Genomic DNA, 21,100 nt, shown 5'->3' with positions numbered 1-21,100 from the left:
TTTAATTAATCCATTCTTTTCATTAATTTTTTTTCTCCGTATAACTGGTATTGTGGTATTAGTTCAGATTCTCATGAAGAAAAATATACCAGTTTTTTTTAAAAGCAAACCTTTTGTAAGTCAGGGAGCCGAGATGATCAAGATTTCTCATTTCAGTTCATAGAGATTCCTCTGCAATTAACAGAATATAATTTTGCCCATAGTTTTCTCTGAACCCAAACATTTTTTTTAAATAGATATGACTTTCAACAGAATATATTCCATATTGGCATGGATTATTATAGGGTGAAAACTATGTTACTGAAGTCTCATGATTCCGTTTAAGCTAAATAAAATGAATTTCAAGAGAATGAAAGCTGAGGGGGGAAAAATAAAAATTAAAAATACGCACTTTCTTCCAAAAACAACATAATGAAATATCAAAACTCTGTTGTAGAAGAAAAATGGGAAATGAGGCACAGGAGATACAATATTTATTCATTCATGCGGTTTCTAATATCCTGTATGAAACCATAGTGAGATTAAAGCATATCAATTCGGTGTCTTGTGTTGAACCTTATGGGAAATTCCTACTGAAAAAGCAGAGAAAAAGATAGCATACTGTTTAACAGAGATATAGCTTAGTCTTCCAGTCCTATCATAATGAAAGCCAGCATGATGTAGTAGTTAAACAATTAGGCTTATCTTAGGGAACTCAAAAACATTTGCCTTCACTCAACATGCTTATTCCTAAATCCAGATTAACAAAATATGATTGCTGTGTTCACATATCATGCTGTGGCCAAACAAAACATCCATTCCATTTTAACCTTGCCTAGTCAAAAATCTTATCCTTGTCTAGCATACCTAGGACAATATGTAAATAAAAGCAGGGAAGCTGTATAAGCTACCAGTTCTCCCTGGGGAAGGGGAAATTTTTTTAAAAAAATGCAACAGCTATGTTAACTACAGATTCTGATAATTGCCTTGATAATAGATAAACAGCATTATCTCCTCTATCAATAAATTGAAATTAATATCCATAATATGGATTGTCATGAAAACAAAAATCTAAGTCTTTAAGGGTAAATCTAACCCTTGAAGCCTAAACTTTCTTCCTGCTAAACTTATGTATAGTTTTAATAGCCAAAGATAAGTGGTATGTATCTTTTTTTAAAAACAGGGAGGAATGCCAGTTCTCAAGACCACATATCCTGTACATCTCAGATCTTGGCAAATTCTAATCCTGTTTCTTGTAACTGAGAAGACTCCAGCTAATTGTCATTGTAAACGCGTTAAGCTGTAGATCCCAAAAGATAATTCTGAAAAATGATCCTGTTAAAACTGTGGAAGTAGAAACAGACAATTAATAGCACATGTATACCACAAGCCTTTTTGAATGTGTACCCTAATATCTTTTTTTCATACCTTACAAACAATGAAAATAAAACCATTGTAGGGTTCACACATATTAAGCCATGATGATGCTAGACACAGAATTCTTATCGGTTGAAAGTCAATTACTGGTTATAAAGCCCTAAAATGGAAAGATGGATTGTACTACTCCACACTACAAATGAAACATCATTTGGGATGTTTCCAAATGATGTTGGAATTTAAAGCTAAACTTACGGTCCCTGCAATGGGGAGGGAGATACCCTGGGATAGCCTCTGTTCAGTGAACAATTTTAAAGTACAGAGAGATTTTTCCACCATGCAGGTTTCACCATGTCATTAGATGCTAAAAACAATTACTTTTCTTGTGACAGATGCTCCACTGTCAGGATTTATTCAACATTCAAAAATAAAAATAAAGAAACATATATTTGCAATTTAGATAATATTATAGGCAGTGAACCAATAACTTTATCTCAAAGGAAGAATGACTTCGACTGCTTCTGATATATGCAGCTCACTAAGCCATCTATTAAGATCTGCCAAGAGTCTGATAAACCTCCTAGATTTTTTCCCCCATTCTGGCATTGCAAAAAAAAAAAAAAAGTTGCCAAGCAGCTGGTGCACCAAAATACACAACGACTAATTGGACACTTTGCTGGTTCCAGTTTTGCTTGTTGCTTTGCAAACATTAAATAGAGAAGGAAAAGTGTCTAAAAAGTCTGAGTGTGAGATGGAAATGTATTCGGTTCATTTTTCTCATTGCAAACTCACCCTTTTTGCTAATCAGTCAGCTTTATGGCAAGGAAATGTTTACTCTTGAAGGGACAGATTGTTTTTAAGCAATATATAGTTATGAAATCACTGAGAAAAAAGCAGCGATAGCTACAATCAATCCCAGAAGCTCTATTCCTTCTAAATTAATCTAAACATACCTCTTCTGTGTAGTTTCTAAAACCAGCAGTCAAAGAAAATACTTCTATTTCATTTCTTTCATCAAATTAGACTTTGATTACATGGGTGGATATACAGCCATTTCCCTCACATTCATTAACAAATCATTTTTCTATATTTCCAAGACATGGTAATTATTAACTGGATTTAGATATTGTGCTTAGCCATGTTTAATTATAATTTCTTGAGTAACAATAAGCACAATAAGCTAACTATTGAGGGGAATCTAATATTAAAAGTAGCTTCCTGGACAGAGGGGTGAATGACAAAATGTAACATAATGAAAACCATATAATTTTGAACTTTAAGCAGGGGGTTGGATTAGAAAACCTCCAAGGCCCCTTTCAACTCTGTAATTCTGTTATTCTGATATCACAACACACATTGAATTTTAATGCCAGGGCAGTTTGTGAGTTGACAATTACCTAGGTAGATAGTAGGTTCGCCTCAAATGATATTAAGCAATGATCTTACAGCATGGTTCAAATTGAGCAAAAGGTTGGATTTAACGAGCTATACAGAGTCAGTTCCAATTCTATGATAAACCAAACCAATGATGGTTAAATATATGTGAATCCAGTCACTGACATTGTGTACCTTACACATCAAAGGGACTGTGTAAAATCTGGTAACACTTCTAAGGGTTTGGCTTGGCTTTTCTGAGATAAGCACCCTAAAACCTCTGAACAAAACAACAGTCCCTGTACAATACAGTTTAATTTAACACAGACACACAAATTTTGAATGTGCTATACAATCTTCTCTATAAGGGCAATTCTCAGAGCTAAACATCATTAATTTACACCAGTTCATTGTAAAATCAGCTTCTTCAAAATGAGTGTTTCATAGCAGTACAGCCCAATTCTCTCTAGGAATACTGAAAAGATAGTTCAGTGGTACGTACTCCTGGGTAAATGTGTCCACAATGGCAAATTTATATTATAACCCTCTATAAGTTCATGAAGAGAAAACCTAATTAAAAACAAGAGGGCACCCTCATGAATTAACACATCCAACACTGACAATTCCTAAGTAGTGAATAATAAGGATTTCTCCCCCCTATCTTCTGATTCAGATAAAAAGAATCATCAGTCTCACTAATACAAATGATAAATCAAGAAGAGCAATAAAACTTGAAATAGCGATTTAACAAAACAGTTGTCTCAAATCTCCTTGGGAGGAGAAAAAGCCTTTCTAATTTCAGACCATTCTGCAAGAAACCAAAAGACATCCTACACATTCTGGGTGTTATTTCTTCTTGCTTTTGCCTGGGTTGTTTATGTAAATTAATCAGCCAGGATTTGAAAGTTTGTTAAAGTAATTTTAAGTGGAAAACCTCATTAACCTTCACAGCACTCCACTAATAACAATAATTTGTGCGCTGCTCATGCTGAAGTATAAATAAAATATATCTCAGCTTTGCAAAGTAAGTTAATTTTGAACTATGTGTTTTAATTTTGAACTATGTGTTTCTTCAAAAAAAAAAAACTATTGCTAAGTAAAAACAGACAGCTTTGCAAATGGAGTGATGCTATTATTATTTGCATTCAAAATTTAAAGGTCTTTCAAATTTCTTGACACATTCCATTTATACTTCTTCATAACTGTCAGTGGATCTAAAGAGGTACCGCAAAAGGAAAAGATCAATTTCAGACATTGGAGAAGAATCCTTATTTTTCATTACATTAGCATGAACTATAACCTCATACCGTTTGGCAACATGAGAAAGAATTTGCTCATAACAAGTTCAATCCAGTTAAGCTGCTATCACTCTCATTGCTTCCAATGAAAGGAAATTAAATAAATCTTTTTAATATTTAGTTAAAGTGTAGTTAGCTCCTTTGAGTTTAATTGGCTTTCTTTCAGGTGCAGCATGTAGCTTTAGAATCTAAAAGACTTGAACTGATATTTAGAGCTTAAAAGACTTGAACTATTACGCTTGCAGCATAAGTCTTAATTTTGAGTAGATTGTGTCAAATCATTCTGCTCAAAACTTGTAATTCATCCATAAATCAATATAGAACTCTATGAAGTTTCAGTGCTAAAAGCCTAACTCTTGTTGAAGTAATAGATCCTAGTCTTCACATTTTTGACACCTGGTCCCCCTGAATTTTAAACTGCCAGTGAGGGGTCTCATCACCAAATGGTCCATCTTTCAAACACCACCACTAAAAATTAAACTAGACATCGGAGAAAGGGGATGCTAAAATGTATTCCTTGATACAGAATTTACTTTTCTATGTATATATAGCTAATTTAAATGGAAACACGTCATATATGGGCCCCTACCAGCAGCCTGGAATGGAAAACAGCCTATGTCCAAATATGTCCAACTAAACTAAAATCTTCTGAGATCATTAGAGAACAAGTCAGTCATAGTTACTGATTTCAGCAGAACTGTGGTCTACCTTTGCTGAGATGGTAAACTTATTTCTACAGCATTTTACTTCTGCCTTTCAAAGAATTAAAAGGAAAAATAAAAGAAAGAACTAAAAAGGGATGAATAAATAAAAATGCCAGAAAGAAGATGTATCATCCTAAGCTTCTGAACTATTCTCACTGAGGATAGATAAGTTGAATAAAAGGAACCATATCCTTCAGCAGTCTTGAATTTTATGGACAGCTACTACAAAAGACCTGTGACATATAGGAATAGGTGCAAATAATGGTAACAGCAAGAATAATAAAGAACAAGGAGAGATTAACTGGCAAAGTTTAGCTTTGAGAAAAGATAACCAACAACTGTAACCGACTTGTAATACTTAAAAAGGAGTCACACCAAGGATGTCCATGATCCATTCCTACAGTGAGCTTAGATTACAGAAAAGCAGATTTCTATTAAATGTCAGCAAAACTTTTGAACAGTAGAGTTTGACACTTGAACTAATTTCAGAAAGTGGTGCTGGACTTCCTTTCATCTGATATATTCAATATAAACACCTGTCAAGCAGTTTAATTGGGATTTCTGCAGGAATAAAGGATTGGGCTCAGTTATCTGAATGGCTCCTTCTAGTTTTGTGATTCTAAGCACTAGAGAGAGATTTCACTCAGCAGCTATTTTTCAGTCTAATTGATCAAGAGTGAAAGGAAAACCTAAGAAGCAAAGAAAAATAAGCGATAGATACTAAATCCCTTGCTTTTTGATGCCACAATGGCATTGCAAATATTGGATGTTTAGATTTGTGCTATTATTCTCTGAGAATTCTACCCACCAATGATCTTGTAAAGTATTACAATTGAATTACTGAAATGTACATAATTTTGCTTAAAAAAATCAGTTTCAATCACCACAGGAGTAAGACAGAGTAGGCAGAACAATATTAAAGATAGAACATTGTATCATGTTAGTTTTTATTTTTGAACTGTGAAACAGCTCTTCTATTGTTTTGCAATATATTTGATATTAATTAAGATGCACCTAGTCCCTAGCTGGATATCGTACGGAAAATATTTTAGGACTGTTAGTTCACCAACGTATGGACCTACTGATTAAACAATAGCTACTTATGTATTAAATACATAATGGGTGGCTATGGAAATCAAATAAATAAATATTTAATCAAGTAAAAATTATTTTTGAAGTAACTTTTTAATTAAAAGAAAAGGTTCATTAAAAAAAGCCACCCAGCTTAAGTACAATTATGTAAAGTTAAACCCATTTAAATACTGTTATTTATTGCATTTATGTTCTGTCTTTTTTTCTAGGTGCTCAAAGTTCATCTTGACAGATCTCTCCTACAGTTATCCCTACAACAACCCTGCAAAGCAGTCTGGTCTGGGAGAGAACGAGTGATCCACTGTCATCCACGTGAGTTCTACCGTTGGTTGAGAACCAAAGTACAGTTACGAATACTTAGGATAGTTACAAGGTAGTCCTGTAAATCTTTCCTTTGCATCTTTCAAGGCAAAGTCTTAGTTCCACATCTATGAATGGAAGATTGTGTCCTACGGTTTAGTCTCTTCAACTGAAATTAATGGCACTTCAAAGGGTTTAATGGAAACAGAACTATTTTCCTTGTTATTAATATTAACAAACATACAGCACAAGCAGCCACTCATTCAGTTTCCTTAAGCAATGAAGGATTATTTCTCCTGGGGGGCGGTGGGGCGGTAAAAACACAGCAGTCTCTTTTAAAATGCTTTCCTGTTTTTAATAGATGGTACCTTAACAGCAAACCTCTATAGTCCAGATTCACAAGAGAGATCCATGGGGAGGGGAACAGAGGTATGCTGCCATTGCATTGTGTTTGTTTAAAGGTTAGGGGAAAAAACAAATATATCATCTAATCAGGACAGTAGAAGACAGCTCAATACTACATCAATGCTGAAGTCAGTTTTCAGTAGGGAAAAATGTTAAGTCTGGTTGGATCAGAACATATTGTAGAGAACAATTCACAAGATGTATCAGGTGGGTGTCCCAGAGTGCCAACATCGGATGGTAAAATAAATTACTGTACATCACCTTGGGGTTAGTCATTGAAAAGGTATCTTGATCCAGATTTAAGGTAAGAAAAAGGCTGATACGATAAAGAAAAGCCTTCAAGAGAGACAGATACATCCCAAAACATTCCTATGAAGTAATAACTCCATTCTCTCTTATCGATATAGATACACAAGCACAGCTCAACTGCTCTGCATTCACAGTTTGCAAGACATTAGGGTATGTAATACTGCAGAGAAAGAGAGAGAAAAAGTCATTTTTCCCCCCAAAAAAAGAGGATTGTGGAGATCGTTGTAGGGTGGAGATCATTTCTAAATTTAGATATTGATCCTACAAAAGGGAAACAAAAGCTAATCTCTAAAATTGAGAGTGGACAAGTTGGAAAAGCAGAGGCGGAAGAGAGAACAATTACAGATTTCACAAAAAGGTTAATGCATTCTTGGTTGTTTCAAATTGGACTAGTCCCCCATTGTCAAGTTCTAGGACAGGGTTTCAAATGCAGCCTTAGAAATAGACCCTCCTTTGCATAAAACTTGCCAAACTCTCCCTCAGTTTTTCATTATTGTCAGTAGATTTAAACCCAGTCCTTTCAATACCATTATGTGTTTGTGTAATTCCACCCATCCCAAAAGAATGAAACGTAAATTTGCTGTAATATATAATCAGAAACATTTCTATATGTACATCCCAATAGTACAGTCTGAACCTTTGATTTCAGGGAAAATTGTTTTATATTTGGTAGCACTGGGCAGTTTTTCCTCGTCTTCTCCACTTGGAGGGGGGGGAGAGTAAAGACCCATCCTTCTGTTTGCAAGAACAAAAAAAAAAGTACTTGAAGAACACAATTTAATTTGACATGCGTTTGAATAACTGATGGGTTGGTTAGTTCTTTTGTATATATTAGCAATAATCATCATTATCTTCAAGATTATAATAATAGCCACTCAAATATATACAAACACCAAAAAAAGAGAGGTCTTTTGGTGAGGTCCCCACAAACAGAAGTCAACAAAATCAAGACAATACCACTGTTTGCAAGAGCCCAGGAGTATTTGTTTCCAAATCCAATCTTTCTGGATGGGGATTCTGTGCTTCTGGGGCAGAAGGAGAAGGGATACTAGAATCCTGGGCGATTTTCCCCGGACTGGATGATTCTTTTCCTCGGGATATTTCACACGAATCCCCCGCCTGGGTGCTGGCGCTGCAGTGATCCCGTTCATACTCTTCTTGTGCCTTCTGCATTTTCCGCTTCTTCATCTTCCTCTTGTGGATGTGGAAAGTGATCAGGGAGAGAAGAATCAGGCAGCAGATGAGGGCGACCAAGACAATCAAGACGAAAGTGGACGAGAAGGACTGGAAGAACTGCCCCAATTGTGTGATGCAGGTGCCGCTGGCGTTGGAGGAGCCAGATGTCCTATTCAAAAGGCAGGCGGGCAGGGAGAGGCCGGGCCCTTTGGACAGCTCCGCCGCACTCATCGAGGAGGGTGGTCGGTGGTGGTCGTCGGGGCTTGTTTTTGTTTTCCTTTCCCCCTGAAAGATCCGCTGCAGATTTCTCCACCGAGATGATGCTCACCCCCTTACGCTAAGGGAGGGAATGCTTTGTGCCCAGCCCTTCACACCTCCCTCATTTTTCTTTGCTGGAGAAAAGAAAGATTGGTGGGGGGGATAATGTATAATCAAAATAATAAAATGTTCCATGCCTTAAACAAACCAAATAGATGACACCCGACCCAAGGGGGGGGAGGAAAAAGGGGGGGGACACCACACCTTTCATTACCATTTTTTAATCCTTTCAGCCACAGTATGATTCTCACCCCCCCCCCCAAAAGCACCATCTGTGATAAGCAAGATTTTTCAAAGGTGAGAAACGCAGGGCTGCATTGTATTCATCCCGGGTGTCCTCCACACCCGAGAAAGAGAGTGAGGAGGGAGGGAGGGGGGGAGAGAGAGAGAGAGAGGGAGGGAGGGAGGGAGAAAGAGAGAGAGGAGGGAGGGAGGAGAGAGAGGGAGAGGGAGGGGAGGGGAGAGGGGGAGGGAGGGAGGGAGGGAGAAAGAGAGAGATGGAGGGAGGGAGGAGAGAGAGGGAGAGGGAGGGGAGGGGAGAGGGGGAGGGAGGGAGGGAGGGAGAAAGAGAGAGATGGAGGGAGGGAGGAGAGAGAGGGAGAGGGAGGGAGGGGGAGAGAAAGGGATGAAGGGAGGGAGGGAGGGAGAGAGGGGGAGAGAGAGGGAGAGGGAGGGAGGGAGGGGAGGGGAGAGAGAGAGGGAGGGAGGAAGAGAGAGGGAGGGAGGGAGAGGGAGGGAGGAAGGGAGGGGAGGGAGGAAGAGAGAGGGAGGGAGAGAGGGAGAGGGAGGGAGGGATGGGGAGGGGAGAGAGAGGGGGACGGAGGGAGGGAGGAAGAGAGAGGGAGGGAGGAAGAGAGAGGGAGAGGGAGGGAGGGAGGGGGAGGGGAGAGCGAGAGAGAGCTTGTAAATTCGTGGGATTGCTGACTGTCACGGAGATTCACATTTATATACACCAGCCACCGCTTCCCCCACACCCCAATTACTCAGCAGCTCGATAGCTCGGATTACCTGACCATTCGAGAACCTCAAGTTCTGGAGGTTGAGAAAGTTTCCACACTGTGCAGCTGCTGGGGTTTCTCCCCCACCCCACCCCCGACTTTCCCTTCCCCCCCCACGGCACACCCGCGCCCCCTTCCTGCATGACAGCTGATATCTAAACCCCCGCCCCCAGCCCACCCGCGGGCGCCTTTCGGAGGAAGCCCCCCGCTGCACGGAGCAAAGGCGAGAGCCTTTGTGAGAACGGAATGGAAGGAAGGCAAAGAAAAAGAAGAGGGGATTTCTTTCGCTCACCTGCTCCTTGGGGTCTGCGGAACGGGGAGGAGGGCGAGGGAAAGGAAGATGGCAAGGACGCCCCCCGACCACGGGCTGCGGAAAGCGCTGAAGGGAAAGGGGCAAAGCCGCCGCCGCCGCCGCCGCTTCTCGCAAAAAGTGGGCTCTCAGCCTATAGCCAGCCCGGGCGGTGACGTCACGCAGCCAAGATCTCCCACTGGCTGCGCTTCCCGCCGGTGTTTCTAGGTTGTCGCCTCGCAGACACAAGCGGGGGCTCCTTTGCCCGCCCACCCGCCTCCCACGACGCCCCCTTTCCCCTCCCCTCCCCTCCCCCCGTGAAAGCGCGGCGTAGAAGTTGAGGGGGAGACACCGAGCCCGTTTCAGTGAAGTTCACCTCAAGATTTAGTCCGAAGCGCTTCGAGCAAGTTCAGGGCGATCCCTCGCTTGGAAGTTGAGGAGGATCAGCCCAGCGTCAAGGAGTCCTCGATTTACGTCCGCCTTTGAGCCCCAGATTTATGTTGGGAGGGGAGACATTTGTTAAGTCCGCGTTGCGGCTTTGCTTGGCTTTTCAACTTGGAGCGGTTGGTTTAGTGACCGTTCGAAGATACGACGGCACTGGGAAAAGTAGCTGGCGACCGTTTTTTTCACACCTAACAACCACTTCGCACCATCCCCGTGGTCACCTGATCAAAATTCAGACGCTGGCAAACGGACCCGTATTTATGACGGTTGCAGTGTCCCGGGGTCACTTAATTCCAGGGTCTCCAACCTTGGCAACTTTAAGCCTGGCGGACTTCAACTCCCAGAATTCCCCAGCCAGCTTGCTGGCTGGGAATTCTGGGAGTTGAAGTCCGCCAGGCTTAAAGTTGCCAAGGTTGGAGACCCCTGAATTAATTCACTTCAGAAATGTCTTGCTTTAGCAACAGAAATTTTGGGCTCAATTGTGGTTGCAAGTCAAGAACTACCTGTTACTGGAAACACATTCCCTTTTATGTTTTCTTTTCTCGAATACCTCACTACCGCCTAACAAATAGGATGCATGTGGATCTGTCTCAAGAGTCCTCATCAGGAAATACATCTAAGAAGAAATATTCCAAGAAGCAGATAATAATGGAGCATAGATGAGATGGACTGGACATCACTGGCTCCCATGTGAAGGCTCTAAACTCACAACCCTATTGGGCTGCCTCAATAATGTTGCCACCAATCTTTTCTCTCTAGAGAAATTCCTTTCTATCCTAGTTTACTCTGGAGGAGGCAAATGGCGATCTTCCTTCCATCTCTAACTTGACCAGAATTAAAAACCTTGCCTTAAAGATCTTCCTCAAAATAATTATTGCTAATTCAGTATATAGGCAATGAAGTTATCAAAGTGGTAGATGACATCTGTCTTTTGGGATCATCCATCAACAGTAAAGAAGCAAGTAGTCAAGACTGGACACTCCAGACTCGTAATTCATAGAGCCCAAAGGTGCTTTTTTTTCAAGAGGCACCTGAACTTTCTGGTTTTTCTTTGAAGATGTTTCGCTTCTCATTCAAGAAGCTTCTTCAGCTCTCTCTTCAGCTTCTTGGATGAGAAGCGAAACGTCTTCAAAGAAAAACCAGAAAGTCCAGGTGTCTCTTGTAAAAGCACTTTTGGGACAACCATGATCTGGATGACTGAGAATCTCCATAGACATTTATTTAATAGAGCAGCCATGAAGGTCTTGGAAAATATATTCAAATGTTGTGTTGACTCATGCAAGCCAAGGTATTCCATATGACACTCTATGGGGGCAAAAGCTGGACTTTGAAGAAGCAGATAAAACTTAGAACTTTGGTGTTGGAAAAAAATCCTGAGAATACCATGGGTGGCCAAGAACGTGAACTGATGGACCACCAAATAAATAAACCAGAGTTCTCGCTGAAGGCACAAATGATCAGGCTCAAATTGAACTCATTGTGCAAAAACTTTGGAGAATATTCTAATGCGGGGGGGGAGAGAAGAGGATGACGATCAGCAAGATGGATGGATTCAGTTACAATGGCGATATATACATCATTAAAAGACCTGAAAGATCAGGTATGAAATTCCTGATTCCCAAGTCTAGATCTCTGTGAATCAAAATTTCTTTTTTTGATCTGCCTCTCTACAACAGGGAAAGAGCTCAAACAGGAACAAAAATAAAAGGAATCAAAATACTAAACCCTCGTCTTTTTAAAAGCTTGCCTGACATGGGAAAACTACTAACCCTAGCTCCATAACTGAATAGTTCCTTAAAATTTTATTTTTTTTAATGGGCTTCCATTATACGTATGCACTACTGTATTTAGACAGCTAATTTTCCTTTAATTGCTTAAGTGTATTGACTTCTTAGAAAAATGCTGGAGATCTAGGTCCAGCAGTTGTACTAAGCCTACAGCAGACCTTAAATTGCCCTCCTGGGAGCCATTAGACTCTGATGTGGATCAAGATCTTCACATATTTTTCAAGAATGCTGCCAGCAAACTTAGTCCAAATTCAAAAAGATGGAGAGATGCAATAGTGCTTGGCTAAGTTGAAAAGCTAGACTGGGCTACAGGAGAATAATCAAAAGAACCTGTCCAACTGTGCTTGGGTGGGACCACAGGATTCTGGGATGTAGGTATTGTAAATTGGGCACAGCAATGGCTGCTTGAACAATATAAATGAACAATGGCCATTCAGGACATCTAGCTTGACAGAATTGAGCTTCTGATTAACTATAATGTACACTTTACTTTGCAATCAAAGCCAGAATGACTTAATTAAACAAGTATACCTTGTGAAACAATTTATGATTGTACAGTGCTCCAAGTAGATGTAGATGCAAATGTAATTGCAGGACGCAACATAAACGCCCACTTTTCTACACACGTGGATCTCCACAGCAATGCTGATAAACTGCTTCAGTTTTATCCTTAGAGTGCTCTGAAATGCTTAGGTAAATATTACTCTGCATTTATTACTGTGCACATTGCTACACACAGACATATGGCCTCCTAAATAAAGATGTAAAAGAGTAAAAACGGGAAACTAGGAAAGAACAAGGAAATTAATTTGAATAAGAACATAGAAGATGGTGAGATGACTGTTGTCTTGCTCAAGTATTTATATATTCTCTTTATGGGTAGTATATAGCAATGTTTAGTTCCAGGAAAGTGAACAATTTCTATTGCACTGATGCCATTTCCATTTTTTGAACTTTCAATAAATGCTTTTGTAAAAAATTTCGATTGGTTCCAATCTTGTATCTCTCCAGAATAGTACAATTGATTGCTGTGTTCACATATGATCAGATAACACACACTAAACCATAGCTCTCAACCCTCTGCATCATGGAGAGATGATGGCAAAAATGAGATGGCACAATTACTAGTACAATGTGATATGTGTATTAATATTCAGAGCAAAAGGTCACTTCTCCGATGATCACTTTCAGAGCAGTGATTGTGCCTTAAGAAGATAATCCATTTGATTCTCAGCTGCATCACATTGTGTGCTCCATTAGCAGGGTTATACAGTGTTTGTGGATATTGACACAAAGGAGAGGAAAATGAAGCCAGATGTTAAGAAATACGCATATATCCACGTCCATCTTGCTGTTCTGTTTTAGAATAAGTTCTCAAACTTACATAAAACTTCTCTCTTCAAGGATAGAGGGAAACTTGATGTAATGAAACTTACCTTTCCAAAGGTTCTTAAAGCCATTAAAAAGCAATTTTGAGAAGTGATTTATGAAACTTATAAATGTCCTTTTGAAACCTCCTAACTATGGTTTGGGCAAAGATGGTTTTCCCTTGTGTCCCAGAACTTTAAAACTGATAGAGACTGCTGCCTTTCCTCATGGAAAGCCACTGTATGGGAGCACTTGTGGGCAATCACAGATCCTTTTCTTGCTCCAGAGAGGATTTCCAAGGAGCTGACTTGTTCTGCTGCGGTTGTTGGCTTCGCTCTCCATGGAATCATTTTCAATCCACAGTTGTTTCCTCAGAAGTGTCATTCATTCTTTCTAAGGCAAAGCAACCTCAACATGCTCCTTCTATTATGATCAATAACTATGCATTTAGTCCACTTCAAGACCTATTTATTCTTGAATCAACCACTTTTGGTTTAAACACACACATTTCTTAAGTAATCCATCCCCACTGCATTCAACTCCCTTTTATATTTCTCCTGGCATGCTAAATGTCCCTTCCACGTGACATAACAAACTGGCAAGAAGCATGCTCATACATACAAAATTTCACTTTTTTTGACATTCATTCCCAAGAACAAACCATATTCTAATCACTACCTTTCCACTAGTACTACTTTCATGACTTAATATCTTTTTGATCCATTTGTACATGAATTCATATACTTACTCTATTTTTTCATCATTTATATCTAACTTGCAATCATTCACTCATTCTTCCCTCTCAAATACAAATACCTTATCTTTGATACATTAATTTTCAGAATCCTGCTCTTACAGCATCATGCAGTCTGCATAATACTCATTACAAATCATTAAGTTTCATAGCCAACCACACAGCATCATCTGCATAAAAATGCAGTATTATCTGCATTCATGTTGACAAACAACACACTTCTCTCATCATCACAAGCATTATGCATTTATCTATAAATAAAACAAGGAGACATCACACAACCTTGTCTTACTGTTAGCCCAGTTTTGAAGTACTGTATATACTAAGCATGCCATACATTTATTCCTATGTATTCATTACTTACATTGTGTATCACTTTTATCACATTTAGCAACCAAACTTCAATTCCATATTTGTGTAAAGCAACTCATAACTCAAACACAATTTGAATTATGCCTCAAAACCAGAGGTGGTATTCAGCAGGTTCTGATCAGTTCTGGAGAACCGGTAGCAGAAATTTTGAGTAGTTTTGGGAAATATCACCTCTGACTGGAGATTTTACAGTATCCTTCCCCTGCCACGCCCACCAAACCATGCCCACAGAACCGGTAGTAAAAATTTTTGAATCCCACCACTGCTCAAAACACCTGCAATTATGCCCTTTACTGGACTGTGAGGTCCTGTGCTCAATCACTCACACCCTGGTCATCTTCCAGTTAGATTATTACAATACACTCTACATGGAGCTACCCCTGAAGAGTATCTGGAAGTTACAATTGGTCCAGAATGCAGCAGCACAGTTTTGCAAGTTCCTAGGGTGGCAAACTGCACTGGTTTCCGATCTGCTTCTGAGTGTTGGTTATTATCTTTAAAGCCCTTTATGGCAGAGGTCCAGGATACCTGTGGAATTGTCTTTCTCCAATGGAATTGGAACATTCACTCATTTAGTTTAGTTTAGTTTAGTTTATTGTCATTGCACCCCGTACAATGAAATCAAACACCATCTTCAGTGCACATCATGACCATGAAAATAAACACAAACACACATCCTTCACACTACACACATTGAATTGGAAACCCTGACACCAGGGGTGGGATGCTACCGGTTCTGCCTGGCTCTATAGAACCAGTAGCTCTGAAGAGCAGCAGACACAGAACCGGTTCTGTGTTTGCTGCTGTTTGGCCCACCCGCCCGCCTGGGCTCTTGCCTGTCCTTTACTTCCTGCTTTTTCAACCTCAGCTGCTTTGCGCGGCACAGCTGAGGTTGAAAAAGCAGGAAAAAAGAGGCTTTTCAAATGCTGCACACCTGCGCGCAGCACTTTTCAGCTGTCTAGGTGGCACAGCTAAAGGGTTTTTTACACGTGTGCACAGCAAAACGTAGTCACTGAACCAGTAGTAACACCGGTTGAATCCCATCACTGCCCGACACCACACCAACACTGCACTATACAGTAGAATTCAGCAGAGCTACTGCCCTGAGATAGAAGCTGTTTTTCAGCCTATTTGTCCTTGTTTTTATTATCCTGTACCGTCTGCCAGATGGTAATAGTTCAAAACAAGGGTTCCCAGGATGAGATGGATCTTTGAGAATGTTTTGAACTTTCTTAAGGCAGCGGGAGCTATAAAGCTCTTCCAAAGAGGGGAGAGACCAACTAATGATCTTCTGGACAATGACGTTAACCCTCTGGAGTGCTTTCCTATCTGCCACTGTGCAATTGGCAAACCATATAGAGGTGTAGTATGTTAAAATGCTCTCTATGGTGCAGCGGTAGAAGGTCACCAGCAGTTTCCCATTCAGTTGTTGTTTTCTGAGAAGCCTCAGGTAGTATAATCTCTGCTGGGCCCTTTTGACCAGTGCTGCAATGTGAGCACCCCAGGTCAGGTCCTCTTTTATGGTAACACCCAGAAACTTAAAACTGGCCACTTGCTCCACTCAGTCTCCATTGATAAGCAAGGGCTGAATGAATGTCTGATCTGTTCTTTCTATAGTCCACAAAAGCTCCTTGGTCTTATTGGTGTTGAGGACCAAGTTATTGTCTCCACACCACAAAAGCAACCAGTCTACCTTATTTCATCCCCCTGGAGATGAGTCCCACCACTGTTGTATCATCTGCAAATTTAGTAATAGCATTACTAGCGTGAGTGGGAATGCAATCATGCACATAAAGAGTATAGGGTAAGGGACTCAACACGCAATCCTGTGGTGTACCAGTGTTAAGAATAAGGGCTGAAGAGGTATGATTACTTTGTGCTGGCAGAAGTGGCCTATTGCAGATCCCATCAACCAAGGAATTTTGGATGGTCAGATCCAGGAGAAGAGCTTTTTCTGCTGTGGTCCTTGCCCTTTGGAACATCTTCTCACAGGAAGCAAGATCCACCCCTTCTCTTTTAACCTTCAGGAAAAGCCTTAAAACCTGGCCTTACCAACCAGCATGGGATTCCCAAGGAGAAGCTGTTGACTGGAAATGGTTGGTGCACTAACAGAGAAGAAACCCTCACCTCTCCCTTCCAAACCTATGCTTTTTAGTCTGTTTTAATTAATGTAATTTTTAAGCTGTTGTCATATTTACATATTGGTTTGATGTTTGTATATGGTTTGGATATTTGTATATTTTACCTTATTGTAAGCCTCTCAGATTCGCTTCCAGCTGCAAAATGGGTGGCAAGTAAATTTGGTAATAATAATTTACTCGGAACATACAGCTTCCATGTAGCAACAATATCTTTATCACATCCACATCTGCCTATCCCAGGAAGGACTTGATAGGTGGACAAAAATGCCAAATCCAATCTGAGCATCTGACTGACTGTGCGACAAAATGTAATTATAGCCATTCTCTAAATCAACACTTGTATAGAAAATCCTATTTCTCACATTCATTTATCTGTCAAAGTTCTGCTGGAAAGCAAAAAAAATCTGATTTCTGTACCACAACTGCAGTGGAAACTGCATTGCACTATCCAAATTATGCTATTTGTTACTTCTTTGACCCTTTCTGTCAGACTTTTTCACAAGTGTCTTTAATAAACTAATCCCATTATAATTTCCCCTTTATATAAAATATTAAATAACAAAAACATTAAAAGTGTTATTTTAATTGCCATTAAATTAAATTGCTGCCTCATTTTCAGACATGTATTAATCAAATTGCACAACCAAGCCATAAGCAAATCAGATTCACATTTTAACAATTTTTTTCAAGTGGTGCTGCATTATACCAACCAACAAATATTCACACAGTATTTATGATTTACTTTTAATTATTTCCCCCAGTCTGGATGCTAATGTTTATAGGATTCATTTCAATTTCACTTTTCTTAACTATTTGTGACAGTCAGTGTCTTGTAATAGACTAGCATATAAACAAAAGTATTTTAAAAACCTATTCCTTGTGCTCTTTGACTATAATCATTGCAATTATTGCTTTCTGTTTCTCTATTACACAATATGTCTGCCTTGTCTTTATTTTTGCAGCAATCAAAAACTTTTTCCCATCCTCTTTTGCTTTTATTTTAACATCCCATTAAGCATTTTCCCATCTTGTCATCAGTATAATTCCAAACACTTTGGAACTTTGGCACTTTGGATCATAATTCATTCAATTCTGTTCCAAGCTTCCAAGTTTCTATATCAAACCTTTGATGCCAGTTTTCTACCTGTTAGGTTTGGAGATTAATTCATTTTCTAATGTTTTTTTCCCCTCATGCATGAGGGAAAAATGTTTTCCCCCACTTCTTTTCTTTCTGAAATATGCATTTTTCCCAAGTTCTGACACTACCAAATAATGTTATGAGCCACATTCAAAACCTCTGCTTAGCCTTTTATCCTTCACTAATTCTTGCAGTCTTTCATCTAGACAGTCAAATAAATCAGACTGTTTGATTTATTCCTTTTCCGTGTAGATGTTTTGATGCATCTGAATTAACTCATTAAACATGCTGTAGAGAATATGGAGATGGCCTTGATGAAAGTTTTCAATTGCCATGATGTAAACACCAGTTTAGCCTTGAAAGGAAGGTTGATATGAGAAAGAAAGTCAAAATTAACCAGCCTTCATTCTCTTTGGTATCATAGAGAGGACGAGAGAGTCTCTGTTATGTTTTCAAGATTCTGTTATACCCTATATAATAAAATGGAGTTCCAGCATTCCTTGTGGAATCTGTCTCCTGACTTGGCTTATCTTGAAGAGCTGACATATGAATAGACTTTTTCATACAAAATAATCCATTTGGAATCCAATTCATTTTTTCTCACAGCAAATTCCTGGCTTTTTAATTACCATCATTCACCTCAGCCCTATAGTTTTCTGCACATCCTATCCAAAAACGAGAGAGTGCCTGCTAAGGGACACCCAACTATTCTCAAGTACAGTGTGAGGAGCTTCAGTGGCAAGCATTTTCTGTGACAATACCCCATCCATGGAATACTTTGCTCCCTGAAGTATAGATGGCCTCCATCCTCACGGCCCCTCAGAAAGAGGTGAAAACATGGTGTTTCTGAAGGGCTTCGGATATTAGCTTATATAGAGTGGCATCATTTTCTCTCTCTCCACAATTTTAGTCTTTCACCTCTAGCTGCTATTTTAATTAATGTTATTCAGAAATCATATTCTTTTTTTTTAGTATATAAATTCTGAAAAATGCTTAAAGTCTGGTTGGTCTGAGGTGGTCAGATAAATTTTATATGCAAGCAAACATGCAGCTATCACCAGTCTGGTTATTTCCTGTTTTCTTGCTCATTTAGATGATATCAGTTCTTATTTTCTGACACATATTTTAGCTCATTCATAATTAAATTCATAATATCACTTCCATCTCTATATTTATTACCTTCCGTCTGTAAGAACAGGTTAGTTTCACCCGGAATTTATATTCTTCACAAAACATACAACATACCCCTTCCCTTTCCTCCCCTCCCTTCCCTTCCCCTCCCCTCTCCTCTCCTTTCCTTTCCTTTCCTTTTCCTTTCCTTTCCTTTCCTTTCCTTTCCTTTCCTTTCCTTTCCTTTCCTTTCCTTTCCTTCTCTTCCCTTCCCAAATGCAAACGCTTTACCATATAGATCTCTTACATTTCAGGTTGCAATTTTCCTGATGTCATGAGTCAACAAATAGCCCCATCATGGCTTTGGATCTCTGAAGCCTTCATTAGTAATAAAAATAAAATTTTGACTCAATTATTAACCTTTGCTCTATCTGTGCCACGTACAATATACCTGCTAATAGCAAGGGACCAATATCAGCTGCGGAAGAGTTTTGCAAATGTTGGTTACAAATGAAGCAAAGCTCTCTGTTACTGCAAATATCTTCATTATTTTAAAAAAAGGGAAACTAAGTATTCCCCAAAGATTGCTTCTGCCAGGCAGCATACGATTAGCTGAATCCAAGCATCTCTGGGAGATAACATTCACTGCCCTGTCAAACTCAAGAGTAATGAAATACACATAGTGTGAATGGCAGATGATGTGAAATATAACAAGCAAGCCAAGTGTCCATCCATGTCTCTAATGTTGCTTGTCCTATTATAATAATCTTATTAAATCTAGGAACAAAGCAGGAATCTAAATATATTGCAAGGTTTAATCCTCACTTGAAAATTTATTACTTTTCCAAGTACTTTTATGCTTCTTCAACCAAGCAGATCTAAGCAGCTTTGAAATAAAATGAAACATATAAATATAAATAATATAGGAAGATCAATAAAACTATAATTCAATAATCCTCAAAATCTTTGTACAACGTTTGTAGCACCAGTCACATCCTGGGTTTTACTTACCACATTCTTAAGCCCCCAAATGCCTATTTAAATTGCCATGTTTTTAAACAGGTTTTTAAAGTATTAATAGTGGAGAAGCAGTTCTTATTATTAAAAGTCAATGAATCCACTGGAGTGTTAGCCGAGAATACTTGTTCCCAAATCTCCAGTCTCCACACCTCAGGGAAGTTGGGATTCTTAGCAAATATTCTCTCTTCCCGGTAGGCAGACGCTATTTAAAGCAAGCAGTCTTGGAAACTCAGGTCTTTAGGACTTTACAGGTATTTTGAATTGCACCTGGATACACGTGGGGAAAAAATTGAACAGCCTTCAACTTTTTATTTTTTCAATTTTTAAAAAACTGTTAATTACAGGTAGTCCTTGCCTTACAACAGTTCATTTAGTGACCGTTCAAAATTACAACGGCACTTAAAAAGTGAGTTATGACCATTTTTCACACCTACAACCTTCGTAGCATCATGTGATCAAAATTCAGATGCTTGGCAACTGACTCATATTTGTGACAGTTGGAGTGTCCTGGAGTCATATTCCCCTTTGTGACCTTCTGACAAGCAAAGTCAATGGGGAAGCCAGATTCACTTAACAACTGTGTTACTAACTTAACAACGGCAGTGATTCAGGTTATCTGAGAGACCATCTCTTGCCAGTCACATCTACACAACCCATTAGAGCGGGGAAGCAAGTAATGTTGCTGGTCCAATCCCCTAGGGAGATACACCTCGTAGGACCCAGAAGAAGGGCCTTCTCTGTGGTGGCTCCTTCTCTCTAGAACATCATTCCCAGTGGTGGGATTCAAAAATTTTTACTACTGGTTCTGTGGGCGTGGCTTGGTGGGCATGGCAGGGGGAGGATACTGTAAAATCTCCAGTCAGAGGTGGTATTTGCCAGTTCTTCAAACTACTCAAAATTTCTACTGCCAGTTCTCCAGAACTGATCAGAACTTGCTGAATACCACCTCTGATCATTCTCCTGGAGATAAGACCTAACACTCTTTAGCAAGGTGCTGAAGACCTGGTTCTGCCAGCGGGCCTAGTCAACCAGAGACGGGATGGGGCCCATTAAATGGCCTGTGTGATGTGTTGTCGCTGAGGTGGGTGGGTGGGGGTTTATTTTAATTATTTTATTATTTTATTATTTTCTTTTATTATTCTTTATTTTTATATATATGATGTTTTTATATTCATGTAAGCTGCCTTGAGTCGCCCTGTGCAAATAGGCGGCAATATAAATTTTCTAAAATAAATACATTCAGTTCAACAACGGTGGCAAGAAAGGTCCTAAAATGGGGCAAAACTCATCAAACAGATGTCTTGCTTAGCAACGGAAATTTTGGTCTCAAATGTGGTTGTAAGTCAA

At 39.5% G+C, this 21,100-nt stretch overlaps 1 protein-coding gene across 1 annotated transcript; it reads right to left on the bottom strand.

Annotated features, from left to right (window-relative positions):
• Window positions 1-6,457: 6,457 nt before the first annotated feature.
• C5H11orf87 (chromosome 5 C11orf87 homolog) lies at window positions 6,458-9,763 on the bottom strand. Its single transcript, XM_087966237.1, has 2 exons — window positions 9,623-9,763; window positions 6,458-8,406 (listed from the first exon to the last, which is right to left on the bottom strand). Exon 2 carries the CDS (start codon window positions 8,243-8,245, stop codon window positions 7,784-7,786), a length of 462 nt encoding a protein of 153 aa, XP_087822363.1. The 5' UTR covers window positions 8,246-8,406; window positions 9,623-9,763; the 3' UTR covers window positions 6,458-7,783.
• Window positions 9,764-21,100: the final 11,337 nt, after the last annotated feature.

This window comes from Notechis scutatus, chromosome 5 (assembly GCF_049901735.1).
Source record: "Notechis scutatus isolate UNSWTSFEM ecotype Mainland chromosome 5, rNotScu1.2, whole genome shotgun sequence".
Classification (NCBI taxonomy): Eukaryota; Metazoa; Chordata; class Lepidosauria; order Squamata; family Elapidae; genus Notechis; species Notechis scutatus.
This window is presented reverse-complemented; position numbering and strand designations above follow the sequence as displayed.

What these genes read in the sequence shown, in the direction of transcription:
- C5H11orf87 (XM_087966237.1), bottom strand. Translation starts at nt 8,245, where the DNA reads ATGAGTGCGGCGGAGCTGTCCAAAGGGCCCGGCCTCTCCCTGCCCGCC.